Genomic DNA, 27,545 nt, shown 5'->3' with positions numbered 1-27,545 from the left:
ATATATATATATATATATATATATATATATATATATATATATATATATATATATATATATATATATATATATATATAATAGCTGGATTTGTATTATTCATGTTTGGCCTTTATTTTAAACAACTCTGTTGATGTTAAAAATGTTCACATGAAATCAACCCTTTTATTTACAGTTGCTGTACTCTTATAAGACCCATTAAAATCGAAAGAAAATGGTCAAGAAGATATAAGTGGGATTCAATGCGTTAGAAACTCTGGAATGTGTCAAAAAGGGTCGACACCACACTGTCAAAACCATGGTTTTTTTACTCGTTTATGCTTAATTCGGTACAAAAACAATTCTAGCCTTTCCAATTTCACGCTTGGATTGTCTGTGATATCTGAGCGTTTCAATTCTTGCGGGACGCCAACGCGAAAAACTGGAGGAGGTTGCGGGGGCGCGCGTAAAAGAGCGCGCACAGCTGTCAGCACCAAGGACAGCGCTCCGCTGCAGAACAACAGCCGACTCGCAGAGAGACGGACGACACGAGACGCATCACTGATTTCTGCTGCCAGGCTTCATGCAGTATGCGACTTTGTTGCTCTGCTTGTCTACAGCCTGACTTACCAGGAGGAATTGAGAGAAAGGATGCAGTGGATGCCGGTTCTCTTAAATCCCATCGCCTGAATGAACCAGGCACTATGAACAGATCGCCACAGTTTGTGTGAATTTCTTACCTGGGATTTTTTTTTTAAATCTACAATTGCCACACTGGACATTGCTTTCATTCTTAACAAGCAAATAGCCCAAACACGACACTGAGCCTCCAGCAGCACTAAGGTAGGACATTGGGGCTCTCCGTGCGCTGTTCTGGCCCTCCACACGATGCGTCTGCTTCTGCTGGCCGCGTTATTCTCTTGCTCCTGCGTGCTGTGCGGCTGCGAGCCCAAGATTGTGAACATCGGAGCCGTCCTGAGCCAGAAGAGATACGAGCAGGTGTTCAAGGATGCGGTCGCTCAGGCGAACCAGGTGTACGGAAGGGATAAATTCAAGTTGACCGCCATCTCTGTCACTCACAAAGCCAATGCGATTCAGATGGCGCTGTCTGTGTGTGAGGATCTCATTTCCAGTCAGGTGGGATTTTAGTATCAGCTTTGCACTGTGGTACTTCCATGTGGTTAGATCGAGTATAAAATGGCTTAAAGGGTTGCCTGGGGTGTAAATATGTCCATGTAATATGAACATTCGGATTGAATTAATTTACTGAGCTTTCATTAGGAAGTGTTTTGAAATGATATTGATATTATCCATTACAAGTAGCATAGTTACGCTATTGAAAAGTGTTCCATTAAATATGCAAAAATATTACTTGAAAGATCTACAAATGTACTGATCCCGTTTTTTTTTACATTTATTGCACTGTAACACTGCAGTACTATCTCTCCCTTAAAAATGACTTTTGTTTGCATACTTTATCTATTCAGTTGATTTAGTTGTATAAAATCATATTTTGTAGCCTACAATTAATTGAAAAGCATATTATAGTTTAGACAATTTTAGATTTTTTTTTTAGACAAACTACATACACATTCATACATACATACATGCATACATACACACATACACACACACACACACACACACATATATATATATATATATATATATATATATATATATATATATATATATATATATATATATATATATATATATATATAGTTGACTTTTTCAGACCACATTGCTAAAATGTGTCCTGTCCTACAGATTTGCTTTATGCAACATTAGTAAGATCAGGCCCAATCTTTCAGAACATGCTTCACAACTCCTTGTTAAAGCTCTTGTTCTGTCCAGGCTGGACTATTGCAATGCTCTCTTGGCAGGTCTTCTAGTCACTTCTATCAAACCTCAACAATTAATCCAAAATGCAGCTGCAAGATTAATCTTTAATGAGCTTAAAATAATGCATGTCACACCTTTGTTCATCAATTTGCACTGGCTACCAATAGCTGCTCGCATAAAATTTTATTTTCAATTCAACCACTGTCTCTGTACCCCATTTACAAAAAAAAAATAAAATAAATTACTTCAGAGTTATGTGCCTTCTAGAAGCTTGCATTTTGCAAGTAAACATGCTTGATTGTGCCACTTCAAAGAAACACTTTCACAGACTTTTACATTAACTGTTCCCTCCTGGTGGAATGAACTCCCCAACTCTATCCAAGCAGCTGAGTCCTTAGCCATCTTTTAGAATCGGCTAAAAACACATCTCTTCCATCTTTATTTGACACTTTTACTCTAATTCTTTCTGTTCTATTTTAATTCTACTTAATCTTATTTCTCTTCTTTTTTATTTAAAAAACAAACAAAAAGCTTTCTAGTTTTTTTCTATTCTATCTACTTGTTTTACTTTGTGTGTGTGTGTGTTTGTGTGTGTTTGTGACCATGGACTGGACATGGACGCGATTTAAGACGGGATTTGTGGTCCAGGGACACACAAATATATACTGTATATATATATATATATATATATATATATATATATATATATATATATATATATATATATATATATATTTAAAAAATGACTAAATGTAAATATATATAATAAAAAGAGGAAATAAAAATAACAATTTCTACATATTTTGGCATTAAAATGTAATCTTATGTAATACTGTTGATTCACTCATATTCAATAATATTTTTAACTTGAATAAAACCTGTTATTCGGATGTTACCACATGAAGCACACTTTTTAGGATAGCCAACAAAACATTTTTATAGTGTAGGCAGACACTGACCTGTTATTTGGACAGCTAAACTTGGTTTGGATTGTGGCAGTAGATTGAAGCTGCATAATTTGTTTAGATGTTTAAACAGGACAGCCTGTCAGTTGATGATCCAAGCAGGTCGATGGACTCACGGTGGGAGAAAAGGTTAACGTACTGTAGCTGACCCCACAGAGCTTTGATGTCAGGAATGAGTGAGATTACGACACTGGCTGAGGGCAGCAGCTGCAAAACAAACTAGGTGACGCATGAAAAATCAATGATTTTCAAAGCAAGCAGTTCCTATTTTCACAGAGTATTACTGTGCTTGATAAAAATAAAGATGGGGGTGGAAAGGTCATCATGGCATTGCTATCTGCAAACATGTCTTTGAGAGAGGATGTTATTTCAAGTCAAAAATGCCTCAGAGATACAGCTATGTTCAGAAATACACCATATTAATAATGTGGTTCACTATACATACAGTTTGAACAGTGAAAATGTGTCACCACATTTGAATTTCCTTCTTGATCTTACCCATTAAATTTTTTCTCAGTCACTTTGGTGCATTTCTCAAATCAGACATGAAATTCTCAAAACTACTTGTACAACCTCTACATCATCTAGTTACTATTTATACACATCATAAAACCAGTTCTCATTCTCATTCAGCAAGTTGCAATTGCTTTTGTACATTCATGCAATTGATTATACACATTTATCTGCGGTTTCCTACATTATCAGTTGCTAATGTCATGCTGCTCAAAATTTATTATATAGTTTTCTGTGCAACAGTCTTACCGCTCAAAACGTCTTTAGTTCATCGTATAAGTCATTCAATGCAAAATGGTTAATCTAGTTGTCAAAAACTGCCAAGCACTTTTTTATTTTTACTATTATTAGATTTTGTTGTAAATTTGGCATGAATTGTGCAAGTGAACCTTGACTAATGAAGAGAATGTAGATCAACCAAAGATAAACCATTTCTCTGAAATAGCTCAAAGGATCTTCCCGTGGATCCTCAGTTGGAAAGCTCATACTGTATAGACAGAGGACAACACAAGAGTTACAAATTCTGACAATGCACTTATTTTTTATTTTCATCTTTGTGACCATATTTCTTTTTCCTTTTCTATATCACATGACATTGTAAAGGGTTTTTCTATAATTATGTTCTTGGTCAGACCACTAGTAAAAGTATAACTGGGAATTCTATCCAGTCTCTTTCAATCAATATCCCACATACAGTAATGTATAAATGTGTACTTTTGAAATGTATATATGGCATACATAAGCATATGGCATACTGTTCAATACAGTAACGGTCTTCCTAAATGTTGCCATAGTTTACATCAGAACATCCCTCCAGAGTACACTGTTATATTGACAACATGACTAAGCAATTTGACTGTCTTATCCATAAACTATGACACAAGGACGTGTCATTCTGATGGCACTGACATGTTCATTGCCACAGATATTTATTTTTGAGAGACAAACTAAGGATTTTGAGCAAGAGATTAGCTTTAGCAGGTAATCTATGGTGTTTTGCTATTCGAGTTGTTTTGGGAAATGCGCTTACTGTTTTGTAAATGTCAAAGCAACTGAGAAAAAATGTAAAATGACATGCTAAATGATATTTTAATAATATTTTTGAAACATACAACCACTTAATTTAGATCATGCTTTACTATAAAGCACAATTTGTAAGGACAGCGAACAAAATATTTTATACAATGTAGTTCAACAGAATGATAGATAGATGGAGAGGTGGAACAATTGAACAATAGAATGACAGGTAGAATGATAGCTGTAGAACAACAGATAGACCGAAAGACCGATAGACAGACAGACAGACAGACAAACAGATAGACAGACAGACAGACAGACCGATAGACAGACAGACAGACAGATAGATAGATAGATATGCCAAATACAATTCAATGTCAAATACAATTTTATGCACAAGCTCAAATTTTTTTACTTATGTTTTAAAGGATCAAAATATACATCTAATCATTAATCTGCTCATAAAATCATCACCAGTTAGTTTTGAGTTGTTTTGTTGTTTTTTCATGCCATGCTTTAGCCTGAGAAGTGTCGGAAGAGAAACTATAAAGGATTGCAGTAGCAATGCCTTACATGAAGTGTAAATGAGAGGCATTTTCACTACTGAATAACAACTTTCACACTCATGGGAGTAATTCAGCCTGATGCGTTGTTTCATTAAAAGCCTGCATACGCAAAAATCACATTAAGCGGTTGTGCATTAAGTGCTCTCAGTGCCAGTGATGTCATTTAAAAAGTGCTGAGGTAGGAGTCTATCTTAGACCTGGATAACGCACTGAACAAAAACTGGGCTGAACATTAATCACTCTCTCCCATCCTGTTTATGGCGCTGCCTTGTTTGTCCTCTCACTAATATTCACACCAACTTTGCCGGTCAAACCAATGGGTGTCTACTAATGCTTAATTATGTACATACCTTCAACAAATGTATGCCTTAAGGTTGTGTAGCTATTTAGCAGGAAGTCAGGATCATCACTGAATTAATTTCTTGGCTGTGTGAGATTCTTCCATGCAAAACTTTTTAGTATTGCTCAGTTTTAGCGCCTTTGGCTCACTGATGTCTCTGCCCACTCTGAAGATGCTTGGTGACAGATGGAGCCAATGCCGGAGGGCCTCTCTGGAAACACATAATGTTTTTCTCCGTTGTTTTTCCTTCTCAATGCAGCATATTTTGGGAAAAACAAACATTTTTATATGTGATGGACAGATTCCTCGTTGTCTCTCTTGCTCCCTTGAGTCCAACCATAGATCCTTCATCATCAATCAATTAAATTGTCAATCTGTGTGCCTGTGAAGTGATTTATAGATTTAATCACAGAATGAAGCCAGATCCATGAGTCATACCAACCAAGCCTCTGTGATCCAGTCTTGACTGCTAGTTGGTATTTAAACGAGTTCTCTGATTTTATTCACAGGTCTATGCCATCCTGGTGAGCCATCCACCACAGTCCAGTGACCATCTGACGCCTACTCCGGTCTCCTACACCGCAGGCTTCTACCGCATACCTGTAGTAGGGCTCACCACCAGGATGTCCATTTACTCAGACAAGGTGAGCTGCAATAAGAGATCAGTTGTATTATTCAGTTTCAGTATGAATCATTTTGCGGTTTAATTTGTTAAGCCAGTCTAAATTGAATATAAATAAAGTCTGAATTTTGAATGTCTGAAAGTTTTTATCTTGTGGTGGAAATGGGCTTCCATTTGAAATACCCTTTTATTATTTTACTAAATAAAATACATTTTTTAAAAGTCTTTTTTAAACTGTATGTGTCCCACCTTTCTTTTCTTTCTACTCTTCTACCAGTAGACAAAAGAACAATAATAATAAAAAAAACAATAAAAGGGTAAAAAAAAATGCCTGTAGTTGAAGAAAAGCCCTTAATTATTTGAAAATCGAATTTATATTTACCCTTCTTCCAGAGCATCCATCTCTCATTCCTCCGCACGGTGCCACCCTATTCCCACCAGGCACATGTGTGGTTTGACATGATGCGGGAGTTCCGCTGGAATCACATCATTCTAATCGTCAGTGATGACCATGAAGGCAGAGCGGCACAGAAAAGACTAGAAACTCTTCTGGAGGAGAAAGAGACCAAGGTAAGATATTCCCAGTTCCAGGATTCCCAGTGTGTGTTAGTATGCAAGCGTGTGTGTATCAATCGCAAAAGTCTATGTACGTAACTGTTTTACTTTTTTGTTGTGTGATCACATCTCTCATGCCATGTTGTTAATGTTGGCTAGCATTATAAAACCAAAGGCGTCAGCCATGTCCAATGTGGTCTGATTTGACTTAACGTGCGTTATTTGCTCATTTCATGTTGCTTTCTATCATAGTCAAAAACTCCTGTGTCAATCCTGTGTCAACAGGAGCAAAATGAAACCCTTAACCTGGGGCGTTGCAAAGCATCAGAGACTTTTTGAACACATTTATGCAATGTTTATGCATGATATTAAACTGGTCTTTTTGTAGCCTTGAGCTACAGATATGATCCTTGCAATTAGATAGTCTATCATCAGTGTGTCTCATGAGGTGGTTTAGAGCTGTTATTGCTTCATAAATACAGTGGTGCATTGTGGGAATTTTGCTCTTGCAGAGGTTCTGCTCAGTTTCCTTGGGGATGAAAGTTAAATCACCAGCCCACATCCCCCCTGCTCAGTGCTGAGGTAATTATTGTTGCCCTAATTGGTGCGAGAGATTATTAACAGGTATGGTGCGAATTGAGCTACATACCCACAGAGACATTGTTGGTGCAGGAAGACTGTTGAAATCCCAAAAAGCCTGCTTTATTTTTTATTTTTCATTATTTTTTCGACTGGTCACCAATGGCTGTCCTAGCTTACTATGTGTTCTATAGGAGATAAGACACGGCCAAAGAAAAAAAAAATACACTTAGTATAGGAGCATATATGTAAGACACATATGTGCATGATTTATCTATTCATCTAGTGATAAAATCACATTTATGCATAAGTTTATATATGAGATCTGTGGAAAGTGTGAATGGTTGGTTTTCTGCCACTTAAAAAAAAAATGTGCCACTTTTGCTATTTCTACTTTTGCTTTTGCGCTTTTAATTGTAATAATCCAGTGAGATTTTCGGATGCACGAGTCTGACAACAGCCAGTGCTCCACACAAAAAACTGATCTCACCATTGAGTCCATCTGAGATTACATGAAGAGAAAACGTCTCCAAGAAATTTTAAGAAACCTTCCCACAAAGTTACCTGAAAGTGGACCCTTTTTTATGTGTTAATCATGCTTATGTTCTTAAATGACTTTAGACTTGATTTGTCTTCATTTCTCTTCGTCATTATGCCAATGAAAAGCACAGATGTGCTAAATAAATACATTTGCCTAGTCTTGCCTAAGCCAGATTTTTATCACATTAGAAGGAATGAGACATTGCTATTGATCTTTTTTTTTTGTAATTTATATTGCCATTCCCATAAATAAAACGGTGCCTAAATTTCACACTATTTTTGCTTAATATATTCTAGTGCATATCGGACTACATTTATGCACTATGTGCCAAGGATAATTTTCATATTCCTTTTACTATGAGAGTGTCAGGTATAATGAGCTATTTCCAGTGAACGCACAGCGGGGTTCATGGCTGCAGCATGAGTTGGGTTTAAGAGGTGCTCAGGAAAGGCTGATGTGCATTCACCTTATTAATTTCCTTTGAGTTGCCATATGAGCAAATGCCACAGCACGCATATACAAGTAGGTCACACATAATTTCAGATTCTTGAGCATGAGAGTGTGTCCAGCTTAACGCAGTACTAGGGCAGTGTTGTGTGTCTAAGCAGGGGAGGTTTATTTATATCACTGCAAAATGGCACTGTTTGAGCCGGGGGTTTTCCCCCGAGGCCACTGCCCTCAAAAATACAGCAAAATTGCAGCAGAAATTGCAGCAGAAAATGTCTTGTGAGTGTGCTTTTGCAATCATAGAGGACCAAGCAATAAACAGTACATATGTATTATTATCAAGCAATCTGTTAATTTGGCAGCCCATCAACAGTAGTCTGTCATTTTTATTGAATTTGAAGTAACGCTACGTCAATAATTCAGAAAGCGTTAGGTAGCAGATCTGGATGGATGGAAAAGCACCACTTGGTTCCTGAAGTTTGTAATGTTTTTAGCTTTGTTTAGGTCTGTGATTTTATGCCAGATGGTCTATGATGTTTTTTGCAAGTCCCAGTTTTAGGGATTCAAATTTGGAGCAGAAAAGTGAAAATTTGTTGGTTGCTTTACTGCCCACCATTTTCAACTGTTTATAATATTCTTCTGTGTCTGCATATTTTCTCTGTGCACATTACTCATCAGAATAAAAAAAGGAACTATGAAAACCAAGACCAACTGTCCTATGACAACAAGAGAGGACCTAAGGTATATTTGCATGGTCAGTGCACGCCGCCCTCCAAAATCTCTAAACGTAGCTCCTAGAACCAGCCCAACCAATCACAGGCAAACCCAGAAATGCCCTTCTCTTGGTAGCACGTGTTTCTTGTTACGTTGAGACGTTACTTTTCCCTTTCTTATGATTTTAATGAAAAAATTAAAACGCTCCGCTTCTTTCATTACCATATTTTCCTTTTTAATAAAGGATGATGCATGATTCAGACTTTAAAAAAAAGCAAGCCCATTCTTCTGTGGCGATCCGATATTTTGGAACACAACACTATTTCTACTTCTACTTCCTATTGCAGCATCCCCTCGTTCTTTTTTCTCGACTCTTTTTCTTTGGGGAAATGACTTCCTCTCACCTGTCACTCCTCTTTCCACCTGGTTTTAGTTTCCGGTTGCATCGGTCTCACTCCCCGAAACCTCTAACATGCACGCCCTTCTCAGAAGCCTTGATAACCCTCAGTTTGCATGCAACAATGCCGAAGATTTTTGTTTTCAAGCTTTTTTATTCTTTTATTTTTTATTTTGAACCAATTTACCTGGAAATTTTTAATTTCCCCCCTTTTCAGTCCTAAAAAACAACAACAACTAAAACAACCAAACCAATCAAATTGCTAAATGAGGCAGCATGGTTCAGTTATTGGAGTAAATAGCCTCTTTAAAGGATTAGTTCACTTCCAGAATAAAAATTTCCTGATAATTTACTCACCCCCATGTCATCCAAGATTTTCTGTCTTTCTCTCTTCAGTTGCAAAGAAATTAACCTTCAGGATTTTTGTCCGTATAATGGACTTCAGTGGTGGCCAGCAGGCTGGGGTCCAAATTGCAGTTTCAATGCAGCTTGAAAGGGCTCTACACAATCCCAGCTGAGGAGTAAGGGTCTTGTCTAGTGAAATAATTGGTAATTTTCTTTTAAAAAAACTACATTTATATACTTTTTAACCACAAATGCTCATCTTGCACAAGCTTGACTTCACGCATTATGTAGTCATGTTGGAAAGGTCACATGAGACTTAGGCGGAAGTACCGAACCAGTGTTTACAAAGAGAATGTGCAAAGAAAGTCAAATACTCCAAAAAAAAAATCAAAAGGTTCCATTTATTTAATGTTATCTAATGTATTAATTAACATGAACAAACAATGGAAAATACATTCATCAATGTATTTATTAATCTTTGTTATTGTTAGTTAATGAAAAGGCAATTATTCATTGTTAGTTCATGCTAATTCACAGTGCATTAACTAATCTTAACAAGCACAACTTTTGATTTGAACAATGCATTAGTAAATGTTGAAATTTACGGAAGTTCTAAGCAGACATGCATTATAATTTTTTCCTTCTTGTTTTCTTGTTATAATGACTTAATTTTCTTGTTATCCCAAAATAACGAAAGTTGTTAACGACTTAATTTTCTCTTTATCTCGACATAACGAAAGTTGTTTTCTCGTTATCTCGACATGACAGTTTTTACTGTTGCTGTAGTAACGAACTCAACTTTGACAGGCATCTGATGGACAACCATGCAGGCGCTCTTACTGTAGCCTATATTTCAGCTAATTTTGCTTCATCTAGGTAATAAAGTCTACAATACATAAATAAAGGCTGTTCAACCACTGTTGATTTTTCCAGAGACAGTACACCAAACGTTTTGTTTTTGTAATTAACATTTCAAAACAACACCGCAAACACAGGCGCCTTCAGAAGGATGCAGAACTATTCTAAGATCTTTTATAGCTGCTTGTATTAAACTCACTTTAAATTTTCCCTTTATTTGAAATAAAATTATATATCATTTGTAATTTTTAGTAGTCATTATATGCTGTGACAGATATCTTATGCGTTACAAGCTTCTGTTTGAAAAGAGCGTTCATGTGTACGTGCAGTGAACATTATAGAACAAAACTGAATTAAATGCACTTTACATATACATCACATTTCTCATCAATATTATTAACAATAAAGATCAATAATAAGGAAAAGAGGCACATCACAAATAGCCTACATCGTTACATCCCGTCTTACTGTAGATAAACAGAAGATAAACATCTCATTTGCCTCAAAGAAGCACAAATTAAGATATAGATGCAAACAGAATGTACAGTGAGTTCAACTTTGGTTTTGATAAGCAGTTATTTTATGACCCAGAACGCGTTGGTGAAACTCATGCATCTAGTAAGAACTTAATACACAAAATAATCATATTGATTCAGGCATTTAACATTTATGAATTAATTAAATGTCAGTAATGAACAATACTGCACAAATTATAGCGATCACAAGGAAGGTCCGCGTACAGTAAAGTGGATAGTGTACAAGACCCCATCAGTTATATTCAGTTATATAGTTCCACTTGCCTGGCACAGTTTTGTAACCTTTTAGGGAACAACTTTTGCGATGTCGAGATAACAAGAAAATTAAGTCGTTATAACGAGAAAACAACTTTTGTTATGTCGATATAACGAGAAAATTAAGTCGTTATAACGAGAAAACAAGAAGGAAAAAAATTATAATGCATGGCCACTCAGAACTTCCGTAGAAATTAACATTAACTAAGATTAATAAATGCTGTAGAAGAATTGTTCTTGCTTAGTTCATGTTAACTAAATGAGTTAACTAAGATTAGTTAACATTAACTAATGGAACCTTATTCTAAAGTGTTACCAAAAAATTTCAAACAACGATGTCGGATGATTTTGAAGTTGGAGAAGAAAATGAGATGGAGTTTTTTACCGTACCCTATTTTTTTTAACCGGAGTACACAGACACAGAGCTAACTGTGTGTGAATTTTCCAAAGTGATTACATATTACGTGTATTTGCAGATGCACATTGCAGAGCTAATGCAAGACGTGCGTTTGTGGTTAAAAAGTATACACATTTTGCTTTTAGGAAATGGCTGAAGGTTTTGCTAGATAAGACCCCTATTCCTAAACTGGGATCGTGAAGAGCCCTTTGAAGCTGCACTGAAACAGCAATTTAGACCTTCAACTCATTGGCCACCATTTAAGTGTATTATATGAAGAAAAATCCTGGTATGATTTCCTCAAAAACTTTAATTTCTTTGCGACTGAAGACAGAAAGACATGGACATCTTGGATGACATGGGAGTGAGTAAATTATCAGGAAATTGTTATTCTGGAAGTTAACTAATCCTTTAACTGATTGTGTACCCCAATATCAGGCCGAGAAAGTGCTTCAATTCAACCAAGAGACTAACTTAACTGCCCTGCTCCTGGAGGCCAAAGAGTTGGAAGCCCGAGTGGTCATTCTCTCTGCCAGGTAAGAGGTTTACTTTTGGCAGTCAGCCAAAATCTCTGCACTTCACTCTTCAATGAATAAGTACCTGCAAAAGTTAAATGAATCAGAATAAGCAATCAACATATGTATCATTCTTTTCACTCTGCTGAATAGATCACCACAAGATGAACAAGCTGAAACATTAAAATTACTAGCAAGAAAAAATAGGACCAAACCTAAAATAAAAAACACTGCTTTGTTGCCAAAATAATGCAACAATAAAGAACATTTAACAGCTCAAACAACAGAATTACACTTATTTTTTAGATGAGACTTTAGTTATGCACTTTAATAAATCCCATTTACTGCCTTTTTTTAATGCTTTTGATCGAGCTTAACTTGTATTAAACATGGAAAATAATTAGTTTAAGCAGCAAGACTTGGCAACAACCTTTGCAGTACCTGCTATGCTGGTCCACCAGCAAGACCAGCACAAAACCAGCCCTTACCAATTGGTCTTTTCAAGCCGGGCCTTAAAACTCTTTGAAATAAATAATACTAAAAAAACAATTTCATACTTTAGTAAGCTTGTCATATTTCTATCAGTGGTTGTAAACCTGTCTGTCTGCCTTTAGCGAAGAAGATGCAGCAGCCGTGTACAAAACAGCACGCTTCCTCAACATGACAGGCTCAGGCTATGTATGGCTGGTTGGGGAGCGTGAGATGTCCGGTAAAGCTTTGAGCGAGGCCCCTGATGGTACGTACACCCACCTTAATACAACTGAGACAGGCAAAGGAAAAGAAGCCTTTTGTCTCAGTTTTTCTGTTAAAGTAGAGAGGTTTTGAGAGTGTGTGTGTGTGTGTGTGTGTGTGTGTGTTTGTAAAAATAACCGTTTAAATGTTTAAGCACTTTATGTGTTTAAAGGTTTTAAATGCGTCACTAGATTACATGATAATGGTTGCATTGTCTGGTTAACTGGCAAGATTAATTACAGCTGTGAATTCAATGTTGACCTCTAGAGGTTTAATTAAGAAGTTAACAAAAAAATTATATAAAAAATGTGTGTTAACTCACAAAGTGTGGTTTTATCATAATATGTGTATTATATTAATAGTCTGGATTTCGTGAATTTAAAAAGGGTGTTTTTCAACCTTCCCTATCGGTAAGCTATAAATGGCCTTTTATGTCCCAGGCACTTCACAAGTCACACGTTTTTTAAAGTTCACACTATTGTCGTTGTCACTCCCAATACACTTGCTGACCTTTTACCCTTCCAGTGTTTTTCTTGTCTTTGTCCACACTTAAAACACTTGTGGAGTCTTCACAGTAAAGTTTTGGAGCTCTCTTACAGAACTCGATCTTTCAAACCCAGCTCCAGTAACAACAAAAACTCTGAAGTTGGATTTATGTATGAAGTATACCTTAAATCTGATATATTTCATCAATCAGTGTGTTAGTGTCTCACCAATTGGACAGGACTCACCGCAGTTTGGACGTAGGTGGTGCTGGTGGGCTCAGTTCATTAAATCCAACCTCGAGGGTCAAAGCTTGCATTTTCGGCAAAATGTGTCTGTGAAGAAAAACATTCATTTTACATGCTGACTCTGATTGGCTAAACCTACCAGTGGAAAAAATTGACAAAACATGACTTGACATCTGATTTCAGAGTCATTTACCCATGCTGGCTCAAAAGGTGACCCTATGGGTTTTTTTGTGTTGGAAAGGGCTCCCTAAATGTCAAGGGTGAGCAGCTCACTGCTTCATTTTTAACGTCATCACATAGGGTTGATTGGCCTCCAGCTAATCAACGGCAAGAATGAATCAGCGCACATCAGTGATGCTGTTGCTGTCGTGGCCCAGTCCATCCAAGAGCTCTTTGAGAAAGAGAACATCACAGAACCTCCAAGGGGCTGTGTGGGCAATACCAACATCTGGAAGACCGGGCCACTCTTTAAAAGGTCAGTAGTAATAAAGATCATGCATGCAGTTTGTTTATTATTCTCCATGACATTATGCTTGAAGGGGGATTGTGTCATTCTTTGATGGATTTTGACAACCACAGACAGATGTTCACAGTGATCTAATGCACTGTCACAACGCATGATATTTCATCTATGCATATTTTTCAAGCATCACATCCACAGGGTCAACAATAACTCACAGGTCAATATTGGCTATGCTATTCAGGGTATTGATGTCTTCCAAGTACCCAGAGGGCCTAACAGGACGCGTTGAGTTCAATGACGACGGTGACAGAAAATACGCTCATTACAGCATTCTCAACTACCAGAAGAGCCGACTGATTCAAGTCGGAATTTACAATGGAACACAAGTACTAGTCTTTTATTTCATAGTGTTTAATTTATAATTTCAGGACATGGGTCCTGAATTTTGCATTAGTTCATATGAGCCATACAAAAACACATTTTACAGAAAATTATTCAAGAAATTCAAGACAACACTAGTATTCCCATAATTGTATTCATTTCCAACAATGTAATGGTACTTTTGGAATCTAGGCAAATTATTTTAGATTAGAGGACTGAACAAAGATTATGATTATATGCCTGTTAATTACCTGCTATAATTATCTGCTTCATCAGGTGGTGATGAATAAACAGAAGAAGATAATTTGGCCTGGAGGTGAAACCGAAAGACCGAGAGGATTCCAGATGTCTACTCGATTAAAGGTACATGGTTCTCTTCACTTATCCAAAACTTGCTTAAAATTTAGGGTCATGAATTAGAAATGATCTGAATGCAATTGATGTCACACAAAATCCCATCCTTCTATTGCAGATAGTGACCATTCATCAGGAACCCTTCTTGTATGTGAAGCCAACTACATTGGATGGGACCTGCAAGGAAGAGTACACACCTAATGGAGTCTTAATTAAAAAGGTGATCTGCACTGGACCAAATGAGACCATCCCAGGTAACACATCAGGGACGTTTGTCACTGTGCTTTTCTACATCCGCTGTCTGGACATACATACATACATACATACATATATATGCACCAGCTATTTCTATATGTATGAATGTAGCAAGAGTGCAAGCGTTGTCTGTGCCTGTGAGCATGTGTGTTTGTATTTGTGTTAAATTATGTATAAAAGACAAATTTTTAATGTGTGTGTATGTTTGGTTTATGTAGCAAGTATGTGATTATTTTTGCTCAGTGCAAAATGTATGCATGTGCTGGATGTTTGCAAACTTGTGAATGTGTTGCTTGGGCTTCCATCTTAGCCTTTTGCTTTGGATATACTGACAGATGTGGGTGTGCCTCGTGTAAAAGCCTATATAATCTACAGGTAAAGTGTGAAATATAGAAGGATTGTACTTTTAGATGTTGATACTCCAATCTGCCTTTTGAGTTTGTCTGAGATCAGAATACATGGAAAATACATCCATTCCAAACACAATAGTTGTGGCTACTTCAATTCAGCCAGTACCGCAGATCAATTGAAAATTAATTCACATAGCTTGTTAATATTTTATTCCGTTATCATCGTCAAAAAATCTATGACTGGCTGAGTAGCAGAGCAAAAGCCGACTTTATTGAAATGGAACTGATTGGACCTCAATGCTTTCTAGTGGTTGAGAGCACACACACTTTCTAAAAGAGAAACACAATCTCTAAATGAGTGAGGCATTTTAATATTGGAGTGAATGGACAGAGTGGTGGCTTTCAAAATATCGATCTTTCCATCAGTATCACTGTCAGATCAAATGAAATTCCACTTTTTCTGGTTTGGTTACAGGACGTGCAACTGTTCCCCAGTGTTGCTACGGATTTTGCGTTGACCTTCTGATCAAATTGGCAATGACTATGAACTTCACCTATGAAGTACACCTGGTGGCAGATGGGAAATTTGGAACACAAGAAAGAGTAAGTACACTTTCACTTTGTGTCAAGTACATGCAGGAAGATAATCATAAGATTGCCTTTTACATATCTTTTGGTGATATAGGTAAATAACAGTAACAAAAAGGAATGGAACGGCATGATGGGTGAGCTCCTGGGTGGCCTTGCTGATATGATCGTTGCACCCTTGACGATCAACAATGAACGAGCCCAGTACATAGAATTCTCCAAGCCTTTCAAATACCAGGGACTAACTATCCTTGTGAAAAAGGTGCAATCACACTACTCAAACTATCACATTCTATTTGTATTTTAATTACAGACCATCAGTATAGCCCTTTTGAAAAGATCAGCATTGGTAGTCACCACATGCTACTGTAGCCTCATGACGGAATTGATAGTACCTAACAGAGCTGGTACTGAAATGTGAAAAATTTATGCAAGTTACCATGTAATGTGTGTTTCAGGAAATTCCTCGCAGTACACTGGACTCGTTCATGCAGCCATTCCAAAGCACACTGTGGCTATTGGTGGGTTTGTCGGTACATGTGGTGGCGGTGATGCTTTACCTACTAGACCGGTTCAGGTACAACAAGACGTTGGGTCGAGAGTGTGGCTAGCTGTTCTATGTATGTCCATGGGGTGGCTGTGTGCACATGTTGTTTGTTCTTAGAGGTAGTTTGTTTTACTCATTGGGATCATGTAGCACCTTTGTTTCAGGATGTCTCCAAAGAATATGAGAGTGCTGAACACGTTTCATTGTCAGTGTTGCCATGAAGGTGTGGGAGGTTGGGTGGCTGTACTCTGTGAGCCTGTTGTCTTTTCCCTTTCGTTCTGTCTTTTTCTGTATGTTCTCTGTCTCTTTGCCTTGCTTCATGTTCTCTCTATGTTCTCTGCAATCTGACCAATGCTAAGTGATTTGGGATACTGGAGCATTTATTTGAGGACAACTTACAGGGGATCTTTGCCTAATCTCTTTCTGATCATTTTCAATGTTTGACCTGGTTTCCCCAGCCCATTTGGAAGGTTTAAAGTAAACAGTGAAGAAGAAGAAGAGGATGCCCTCACCTTATCTTCAGCTATGTGGTTTTCCTGGGGCGTCTTGTTGAACTCTGGAATTGGAGAAGGTGTTGTCAAAGTCAAACTTTGTTTTTATGATCATGTTAAATTAAATAAATTTTACTTGACATATGTTTGACTACTACTGTACTTAACACATGTTGTCCAGGTGCCCCACGTAGTTTTTCAGCAAGAATTTTGGGAATGGTGTGGGCTGGCTTTGCTATGATTATAGTAGCATCCTATACTGCCAACCTGGCTGCCTTCCTGGTGTTGGACCGGCCTGAGGAGCGCATCACCGGCATCAATGACCCAAGGGTATGCTTCTCTAAGCATTTCAACTACCAAAGTAAAGCTTTTCAAGATGTAAAGAGTGAGTTTGCTTTTTTTTTTCAGCTAAGGAACCCATCAGACAAGTTCATCTATGCCACAGTGAAGCAAAGTTCAGTGGATATTTACTTCCGGCGACAAGTTGAGCTGAGCACCATGTACCGCCACATGGAGAAGCACAACTACGAAAGCGCAGCTGAAGCCATCCAGGCTGTTCGGGACAAGTGAGTCCCTGCTGGGTAGACACCAGCAGATCTGGCCTCATGGTCAGCCAATCAGTCTGTCAGTCTCAAGGGTTCTGGACCTGCGGGTCTCAGGTATATAAATCAGTGCCAGCACTTACTGCACTAACCTGTGACCCTGGTCCATAACCCCACACAGGAGAGGCCCAGCTATGTGCCACACATAACATATATTAACAATGAGCTAAAGAACACCTTTTTCAGGTTTTCAGCAAAAACGTCATTGAGGGAATCCAATGGGGGACAAAGCTCCACTCGTCCGGCATTGGATTTCATTTGTCTATGAGGTGGCAGTCTAGATTTCTGGTAACACAAGTCGCACAAGAGGGGTGGGTGGGGTCGGGTGCCATGAGTGTGTTGTTTCTCACTGTACTGTTGCACCGTAACCCCTCATCCTTCCCGTCCTCCTCCCTTCCCCCTGCCCCAACAGCAAGCTGCATGCTTTCATCTGGGACTCTGCGGTGCTGGAGTTTGAAGCCTCGCAGAAGTGCGACCTGGTGACCACGGGAGAGCTGTTTTTCCGTTCGGGCTTTGGCATAGGCATGCGCAAGGACAGCCCCTGGAAACAGAATGTGTCCCTGGCTATTCTCAGGTCTGTCCCAGCCGAAGCAGCATATTGTATGCTTCTGTATAGTTTTATGTTGTATAAAAATCTCACCATTGGACACTTACTCATCTCTCTCTATGTATTTCCCCTATTTCATCCCTGCTCTGTTGTCTGTGTGCTTGATCATATGTGTCTTTGTGTTTATTTGATGGTGGTTGTGGTGACTTTTTGGGATTTATCGGTACTTTCTACCAAAAACAACTTATTAACTTTTGAACTTCTCTTCCTGCTCTTCACCACCTCTTGCAGTTCCCATGAGAACGGCTTCATGGAAGACCTAGATAAAACCTGGGTGAGATACCAGGAGTGTGACTCAAGGAGCAATGCCCCAGCCACACTCACCTTTGAGAATATGGCAGGTATGGTCCATTTCGGGTACAGAGAAACCTAAAAAAGATTGGACAAAAAAGGTACAGTAGGTAAGGTATTGGGGCCTTTTTTTGTCCAATGCTTTTAGTTGTCATTTTATGCTCACCTGTGTTGATGTTCACATTTGTAACAAACTCATTAACCTTTAACACTCATCCATTTTGCATGGTTTTCAGCAGCAGGCACCAAATATGTGGCCAATACATTTAGGATTCCATCACACAGAGGCTCCACCCCCTCCAGCTCCTCAGTGGATTGATTCGAAAAATACTGTGCCTATGTAAATAGTCTAACAGTTTCATTAATCTCTCTCATTCACAGGTGTCTTCATGCTAGTTGCTGGAGGCATTGCAGCAGGAATCTTCCTCATCTTCATTGAGATTGCATATAAGCGCCATAAAGACGCCCGCAGGAAGCAGATGCAGCTAGCCTTTGCGGCCGTCAACGTTTGGAGGAAGAACCTACAGGTAAGGTAGCTCTCTCCTACAACACAAGAGGTAAAAGAAGGGTGAACACAAGGGAATGACCTCCCAACAGAGTTTTGCATATGAACAACTTTTTGTACTGGGCTTTAGTTCCCAAGTTTTTCATTCCTACCTTTGTTAAAAACAGATCTTTGGTTGCACTGTTTGGTGTGGTGAGCAAAGGTGGGCAATCACCATTGTGTGCTCTTAAGCTTCCAAAAGGGCCTGGGATTGTCTAGGCTGCTCTGGTTCAATCAGCCTCCTTCTTCTTGTCTGTCCCAACAGGACAATAAGGAGAGCTCAGGGAGTCAAGCTGTGGGTGCGGCTGGGACTCCATCTTTAGTATGTAAAACAAGCTGATCCATTTTGTTGCCACGTCATCCTTGCTACGCGAATCAGTATTTTTAAAATAGCTGATATGCTTAGTTATCCATCAGAATACGAAGCTACTTTCATGGCATGAACCACTTAAATGCTTCAAACCACTTAGTGTATTTCAGTTAGATGAAATTGAAATATTTGAAGATGATTTGGGCTGGAAAATTAATGTTTGTGATATAAAAAGGTAATGCTGATTAGGTACTGCTAGTATACATCAAAAGGCTATGCTAAAAAGAACAGGAAAAAATAGGACAGAGTGCTAATTGGTGTCATTAGTCCCAGCCTCAACCTTTAATGAGTCTTTGCATATATCCTTTAAAAACAGAACAAGTAATAATATTACATGAACATGTTACAGAAGTAAATATTTCAAAAGCCCAGTTTATAGTCTAACACAGTCCAACTGAAATGTCTGCAACAAGCTCTAGCTCACCTGTACAGGTATATCCTTTAAGACCAATGTTTTCGAGTGAGAAGTCCTGGGAGGTCTTCCCAGTGGGACTATGATATTTGGTAAGGGGTGGGCCAGTAGCGTATGGGCTGGGTAGAAGTACGGTGAGGCTTTGAGAGCCTCAAGCTGCTTCTTTTTTCAAAATGACAAAAGGTCAGAGCTGCTGACTGATAATATAATAAACAGCAGTAGCAGTGGAAGGTAAGATCACAGTTGCTTGTCTTTGTGAGCAGGTCAATTTACTGTCAATGTCTCTCATATGCATCACATTTAATTGTCTCTGTATGTATATGCATGTAGGCTCTTATGCAGAAAGGTCAAGCAAACATACACTAGGATGGATAAAAACACTTTAAAATTGGAGTCTAGAACACCTATGTCAGATAAAATTGAAGTGTTGATTTAAATATAAATGTATCACTAAACATTAGTTTGTATGGATCATTCACTGTGGTGTTACATGTTTTTTGTCAGCTCTTCCTTTCTGTATAGGAATTTACACAAAATTTTGATGGTGATATCTTTGCAAGCTTGAGTATAAATATCAATGTTTGTTTTTTTTACTTCTATGAATGTCCATATTCAAATACCCCATTTGCACTTGTGTGTACTGCACCTTCATTCAGGGAACTGCGTGTAACACACACACTGCACTTCTGAATAACCTGCCCAATTTGCAATTTTGTCCACTGGGCTGTTCCGTTGTCATTTCAAAAGCACAGAGATGTCAGAAACATGACGCCCACATTAAAATGATTAATGGTAATGGCAGAGTCCATTCAGAAGTGCACTGCCTTCAGGAAAATGAGAAAACAAAAGGGAAAGACTTTTAAAAAATGATGATGCAAAACTCAGTGAACCGTGAATGTGTTCTGATGAGATACTGTTTTAAAGCTCGCAGCCATTTATGTGTCTCACTGTGCCGGTGGTCTATGTGGCTCCAGCATGCTAAATGCATAGACAGTGCTCTAACCACAAGCAAATAGGACTTATTAATATATTTTTTTCTTTCTGTAAAGCACAAAATTGAAGCAGGACAAACAAGAGTGTGTTTTTTTTGGCTAAGTTGTTCTTAGATTGCAAAGACATTGTGGTAAGTCCCAAAGTGGTAGAAGGGGTCAGATGATATTCAGAAACTTTTAAAGGGCCGCAAGAAATGATCCTGAGAGTCTTCCATCAGTCAAAGTCAACTGTATGCTTGTCACATTTTGCTTACTTTATCCACACCTTGCTCCTACTGCCCTCTGCATGAGTCTAAATGAAATTCACACCACATTTTACCCAACTCCCTCACACATTCCTTACTACATGTGTGGTGTGGATTTCCGTTATACCCTACAAAAAGTATAACGCTCAAAGAGGGTTCTTATAAGTATTCATGTATTGATCAGTATTATTGCATTTTATTGGTTGCCCTACTTCCCTATAAGAGTGTTGTTTTGTTTTGTGATATTACAGACTGCTTGGCTTTGATGTCATTATTTCCTCAGCAAACCATTTTGCTGCCTTCTGCTTTTGCTTTTGGATCTTAAAGTCATATGATCTTTAAAGCAAGTGGATAAATATTCATTTATTTTTCTTTTTTCCTCCCCAATGCAGCCCTCTTCCTCTGTAGAGACTCAGGATGTAAGAATACCTTAATTCGACCTTTTCTTACACAAACACACCCAGTCTTGTGCTATACCTTCGTACCATTTGTAGAGGCCAGAGAGTAGCCGTGTTGGGCACCTTTGTTGGACAGTGGGAGGGAAGGGGGCAAAAGAGTCCCAATCTTCTATGCCAAAACCACAAAGTGTTAAAAGGAAGATTTTATGAAACGGCACAAAACAGATGCAAAGGAAGTTCATTTGGGAATCTAAAAGTGTTCCAATTCTTTATGTCAAACAAGTCTGACTTCCATTCATATTTATAGATCGTTGGATTTAATATAGCTTATCAACGGGGAACTAGGGGATGTGGTTTTGGCAGTTGAAAACCAGCCAGAGAACATGAATAATTGTTCTACGTATATTTATTTTAGGATAGGAAAAGTGGTAGAGCAGACAGCGACCCAAAAAAGAAACCCTCTTTTAGGTCCATCAGTACCACCCTGGCCTCCAGCATCAAGAGACGTAGGTCCTCCAAAGACACGGTAAGGAGGTTAAGGAATGGCATCTCTTTTTACTCGGCCGGTCTCTCTTCCTCTTTCTGCGTCTGTCTTTCTCTCGTCCTATTCTTCCACTTCTCTCTCTGTATCTACTTTCTTCTGTCTTAAATGACATGTCATGTCTGAAGCCAAGAGAGCCGCATTTCTCTCTGGTTATTCCTCCATTCCTGGCATCTCGGCCACGTGTCTGTCAGTCAGTCATCAAGTCACCATCCAGACCCCATCTGTCAGTTAGGACTTAAGAGCTCAGCCATCCTTAAGAGTAAGGTTTTAGGACCCAGTGATCAGGGAAAAGGTTCTAACCTAAGAACTGTTCCAAGAGGAGGGGGCGCTGCACAATGCCTGATGTTTCTGGGCTGCTTCTCTCCCTATTGCAACCCCTGGATGTGGAGTGTGTGTCCGTGAGGGTGAACGTGTGTGCCTCTTTTTGGTGGGATGTGCTGTGCGTACTTGTGTGTTTCTCGTCCCAAAACCTGCCTGACGTTATTGATATGAACAGTCAAATCTTGCGATGTTTGTTTCCCTGACGGCATGCTTTGGTGTTGTGGTGTTTGATCAGAGCAACCATGCCATGCGGACTAACTTTTTTTTTTAAACAGCGGAACTTCCCTTTCAGACTTTGAAATCATCAATTAACAATGTTTTTCTTTTGAACTGTTTTGTTTAAGGTCCTAACCAAGTTTATTTCAGGGAATGGGCACTGAAAATGAAAATTCTGTCATCGTTTACTCACCATCATTTTGTACCAAATCTGTATAATTATCTTTCTGCCGTGGAACACAAAAGGAGATAGTGGGATGTCCAAGCTGCTTTTCTCCATTCAGTAATAGAAGACCGTGACCAAGGGCTCTCAAGCTCTAAAAAACATGATAAAAGTACTATAAAAGTCTTATAAATAAGTCATAAAACATGCAAGAACTAATGACGTTTGATATCAATGACATAAACCTGGCAAGATACATCAAGTTTCAATGTGTGCAGTAAATGAATTAATATAATATACGTACTTGTATTTAGTATAATCTATAAACAGATCAAGTCTACAAATTTTCTACAAAACAGCTGATTTTGGTTAACTTTAATATGATTTGCTATGGCACCCCAATTTATTAAAGAGGGCCTAAACAAAATATTACATTTTCTAATTATTTTGTTTAGGAATTATGTTACATATTTTTTTCCTTTTTAAGTGTTTAAAAAAATGGGGAGAGTGGGTTGGGGTGGTGAATGGTGAAGAAAAGGCACAACAATCCAGGTAAAAAGAGAAAAACAATAGTAGTCATCCATGGTGTTTAACCATCCTTTTATTTCCTGATATCAGTGTCACCTCTCTTTCTATATAAGTGGATGTATATGGATTTATAACTGTCGACGTCCCCCACATGATGTACATGCTACACAGCCTCTCTCTTCCTCTGCAAGCATGCAATATATCTGTCATAGAATTAGAGACTGTGTTTTGGTTGCCTTGGTAGAAGTAGTTGCATTTTTTTGTGGTAGTGATGATACACACACTTTTTGTCTCTTTTGCTGACTCACTGTCTCTCACCAGGGGGCACTGTGGGCTTAATTTGGAAGTGCCAACAGGAAGCCTTCTAAGTGAACATAACAAGAACTCTCATGCTCACTAAGGCGTGCTAAGGGCATTCTTGATGCAACACCAAGGAAGAAAGAAAAAAGGAAAAAATAACATTTAAAAGAAAAGAAAAGCCTCCCGTTATCATCAGAAGTATTGCTGAATACATTTATTCTGCAATATGATGATGATCTTGGCAATGAGAACTTTTGCCTTAAGATATGGCTTTTAGAGATGTTGCATCGTTTATTGAGCTTATAAGCTTATTTACTGGCAATGGCATAGTATTAAAAAAAAAGAGTAAGCTATAAAAGAGGACACATGTTATAACAAGTATGATTAATTTTGAACGTAATATTTATGTTAATAAGAAATGTTATTTTGAAATTAAACATCCAAATGTAGCATGTGTCTTTTGTTTTCACAAAAACAAAGAAAGAAAAAGAATTACTACCATCTGGAACTCTTTGCTGCTGCTTTTCCATCAATATATGCATTTTACTTTTTGAAAATGTAATCCTTAGGGTCATATAGTCAGTCTTGATTAGCAGATGTTTTTCAGCTTAACCAATAAAGCTCTATGTGCCTCAATCTCACAGTTTGCCACAGCAAGGAACAGAATTTAAAATGATAATTCTGTCAGAACAAAATATTTTGTTTGAATCAAAATGTCCTTGCTGTTGCAACCTGGCAAGCATCACTGAGAGACATTTTATAGCTTACAAAAACTTAAAGAAAAAAACAATTTGTTTTGTTGTGTTAATTGCCTTCTGACTGGGCACCTGCATGTCACTGAGTGTTTTGCCTACGTGGCACAGCAGATGCCCATGTGAGAAAACAGCTTGTTGCCCTTCTAACACATCTAAGCTTGAGATGAGGAAACAGGAACTGAATGAGAATTAAATATATATATATATCAGATATTAATATGCAGTGGGCCAGAAAGTATTTGAACATTTGAGCCAAGTTTAAAAATGTATTAATGTCAATGCATTAGACATCAAAATATGGAAGCGACTGATATTTTTGTGCATTAACAAACTTTAGGTGAAATACTTTGGTTGATAGGTTTTACATTTAAATACAAACAAATATATACTGCTATTGCAAATATACTAAATGAAGATTTATAAGTATTTCCTCCTGGACACTTTTTGGTTGAAAATTCTGGCTGAAATTCAAAAATGCAACCAATGTCCATTTGGTAATGTTATGAACCACAACTTTGTTTACTCCGCAAGGGCGCCAGCACAAATGTGAGGGGATCTGATATCCACTAGAAATCACATTGAGCCAAGTGGGTTAAAAGCAACTGCAAATATAGCTTGGAACAAAGGTCATCGGTTAAATTCACTTGTTTGCAGATGCCAGTTGCTTTATACTTCATTATATAATGCACTGACATTCATATTTTTAAGTGTGTCGCAAGCGTCCAAATACATTTTGACTTTTGCCCCAATAATTCCAACATAAATAACACATAGTTTATTAGGTGACCTAAAACCATCTCACAACAAAGAACCTGCTTCCTCTTCTTTGAATATTATTCTTAATACCACCTAAGGCAGCAAGATAGCTGGAAGTACACTTCTCCCACACTCTTTAAAATTTGTATCACCTCCTTGGATGTAACCGAATTTTGATGCGTTGAGTTCAATTGTGAAACTTAGCCTTTTAAATGTTTCAGATCCTTGGCAAAATTTAGTCCAATGCTTTATGATGACATCTGAAACATTCAATGGTTGAGTCCTTGTTTTGGATTTGCATGCTACATGCTGCCTTGGGGGTAACGAAGGAAATTCCAATCTGGGCTTTTGGAGAAGAGGAAAGGTAACAGTCGCATTAATTTTCTCTATCCTGTGTGTTTTCTACCTTCTCTCCATTTCTACAGCAATTCCCACCCACAGACATTACGGGCCAACTCAACTTGTCCGACCCGTCTGTCAGCACGGTGGTGTGAGGCAGAGAAAGAGGGAGAGTTTAACATAAAGACATGCTCATTCTTTAGAGACAAACAAGATGGAACTAGAGAGGAGCATTGTAGAACCACTCATCTGGGTTTCGAACGATGGATCCATCATGGACGAGAACTACTGAGCCCCTTCACCTTTATGGAGAGCCAGTGGAACCTGTTGGGACTTGATGGTGGACTGCAGGGGATGGCATGCACTGGAGCACTGCGAACACACAGACCATATAAACACATAAACACATACAACTTTATAGCTTGATGCTAAAATTAATATACACTATCATTCCATCCACCAGAACAACTTCTGAATTATTTCTTTATGATTATGTAGAAATATTTCTTATTAGTATTAGCCTAGTACTTATTCTTACGTTGATTAAGTGGTTTAAGTATTGTACAGTATAATTTAGAACAAAGAACAAAACTTTTACATGTCTCAAGGCCAATTCTAAGGCCAGTATTAAGATAATTAACTAGTTGTATAAGATTAATTATAGTCATCATTTATATATGATATTTATCTTCTATACATTTTTATTGTTTTACTTGCTTTCTGTTCATTGTTTTTCATTCTTTGTCTATAAAATCTATAAAGCGAAAAGTCAGCCAGTCAAGCACATTATCTGCGCTATTTCAAATATCATTATCTTTCATATTCTAAAATCTCTTTGCATGTAATTTGCATGCAAATTTGTCCCTGAAAGTTTATGGACAAGAAAAAGTATACAGTTAAAATGTTTGATTTAAGATGTGGCTTACTGCACATCAGTTAATTGCAAACTCTCCTTCAAACTCAACAGTTCTTCCTCTTTAAAGTTCTTATGCAGTCGTTCTCAACTTCAGTCTGAAGGGTGCATCAAGGGGCCGAGTTTTTTCATCCAACTAGCACTTGGTGTCTCATGCAAAATCCTCTCTGTGTGTCGTCCCCACAGACGACCTCAGAGACCTTTTACGTGAGAAAACCCCAAGTGTGCCCATTTATTTTTGACATTGGTGCTGTAGTTTCGTATACACCTATTAGTTAGATGGAAAAAACTGGCCCATTCCCAAGTTCTGGGGTTGAGAATCATCAATAAAAGCTGTACAAATAAGGACTGCTTACTGTAAATGTTCACTTAATGCTATTTTTATGACCCATGGAAAATCCCCTATAAGAGTGATCACCTATAGCACTTTAATGTGAATCTGTCGGAAGCTATATGCATATGGAGATTATGCAATTTGCCAAATGTTGATTGTAATACTGATACTTGATATGAAAATGCACATTTGAGAATGCGAAATATATTATATGTAAATGTCAGCCGTTTGTTTTTTAACAAAACACTCCTTTTGTAGTTTTCGTATTTCAAAAGATTTAGACATATTTGTTTCTGATATATATTAGAGTTAAACTGTGTCAAATTAGTGCATACCACATATATCTTCAGTTTACTACTATTAAGTTACTCTACTTTAGGTTTTAGTCTTTTCAAACTGACAGGTGTACAGTATGTTTTTTCTCATTGCTTGAGTCAATGAATGTGGTTTGTACTTAAGAAGAACTATGTATTATACCTGATTTCAGGGCATGTAAACACTGAATTCAGTTTATGTTGCCTGGACTGCTAGATTGCAGATGACTTTAAGATGTTGAAAAAAAAGGAGTGTTTTTATGAGAAACTGTCACACTGTTAATATCACACAAACACAATCGCATAAATTACATCACATACAGTAACACACATATCCTGAGCATATCCTAAGTGTTACATCATGTTTCAGTTAATTTTAGATATTTCTCTAAATGAACAAATGTTTGCATTTTGAGAAAAATATATAGAAATAACATTTCTGTTTGCCAATAAATTTGTGCCATGTCAGTTGCATACAACAACTAAGTGTCTTTTCAATTTTGTGAGCAAAATATTGTATTCACTAAACAAATATACATTAATTAATTTATTTGTATGTGTGCCTGCCCAATTCTGAGGATACATTTGTACTCAGAAGAGAGGAAAACTTATATATATTTATATATATATATATATATATACTTGTGAAAATGTAGATTTTTCTGCTAGGGTTAGGTTATAAAGTGTACAACTACTGTACCTGTGTATAAAAACAACATAAATCTA

General features: G+C 37.7%; 1 protein-coding gene across 9 annotated transcripts; it reads left to right on the top strand.

Annotated features, from left to right (window-relative positions):
* The first annotated feature begins 424 nt into the window (after window positions 1–424).
* LOC113063927 (glutamate receptor ionotropic, NMDA 1-like) lies at window positions 425–26,738 on the top strand. 9 transcript variants are annotated; one of them, XM_026234386.1, is made up of 23 exons: window positions 425–1,113; window positions 5,732–5,866; window positions 6,238–6,414; window positions 8,645–8,707; window positions 11,907–12,004; window positions 12,598–12,719; window positions 13,747–13,921; window positions 14,151–14,295; window positions 14,567–14,653; window positions 14,763–14,898; window positions 15,725–15,852; window positions 15,935–16,099; window positions 16,296–16,414; window positions 16,843–16,955; window positions 17,057–17,205; window positions 17,284–17,441; window positions 17,890–18,051; window positions 18,316–18,425; window positions 18,757–18,902; window positions 19,185–19,241; window positions 21,331–21,357; window positions 21,752–21,862; window positions 25,345–26,738. In XM_026234386.1, the coding sequence occupies exons 1-23, from the start codon at window positions 865–867 to the stop codon at window positions 25,411–25,413; spliced, it is 2,901 nt and encodes a 966-aa protein (XP_026090171.1). In that variant the 5' UTR covers window positions 425–864; the 3' UTR covers window positions 25,414–26,738. The 9 variants fall into 9 exon arrangements, with proteins under 9 accessions (XP_026090171.1, XP_026090164.1, XP_026090163.1 ...); XM_026234379.1 differs by lacking the exon at window positions 19,185–19,241; XM_026234378.1 differs by lacking the exon at window positions 19,185–19,241 and having other exon boundaries at window positions 14,763–14,910.
* The last annotated feature ends 807 nt before the right edge of the window (window positions 26,739–27,545 follow it).

The sequence above is a fragment of the Carassius auratus genome, chromosome 46, assembly GCF_003368295.1.
Source record: "Carassius auratus strain Wakin chromosome 46, ASM336829v1, whole genome shotgun sequence".
Taxonomy (NCBI): domain Eukaryota; kingdom Metazoa; phylum Chordata; class Actinopteri; order Cypriniformes; family Cyprinidae; genus Carassius; species Carassius auratus.
Note: the sequence above shows the minus strand (reverse complement) of the source record. Positions and strands in the feature narration are given on the sequence as shown.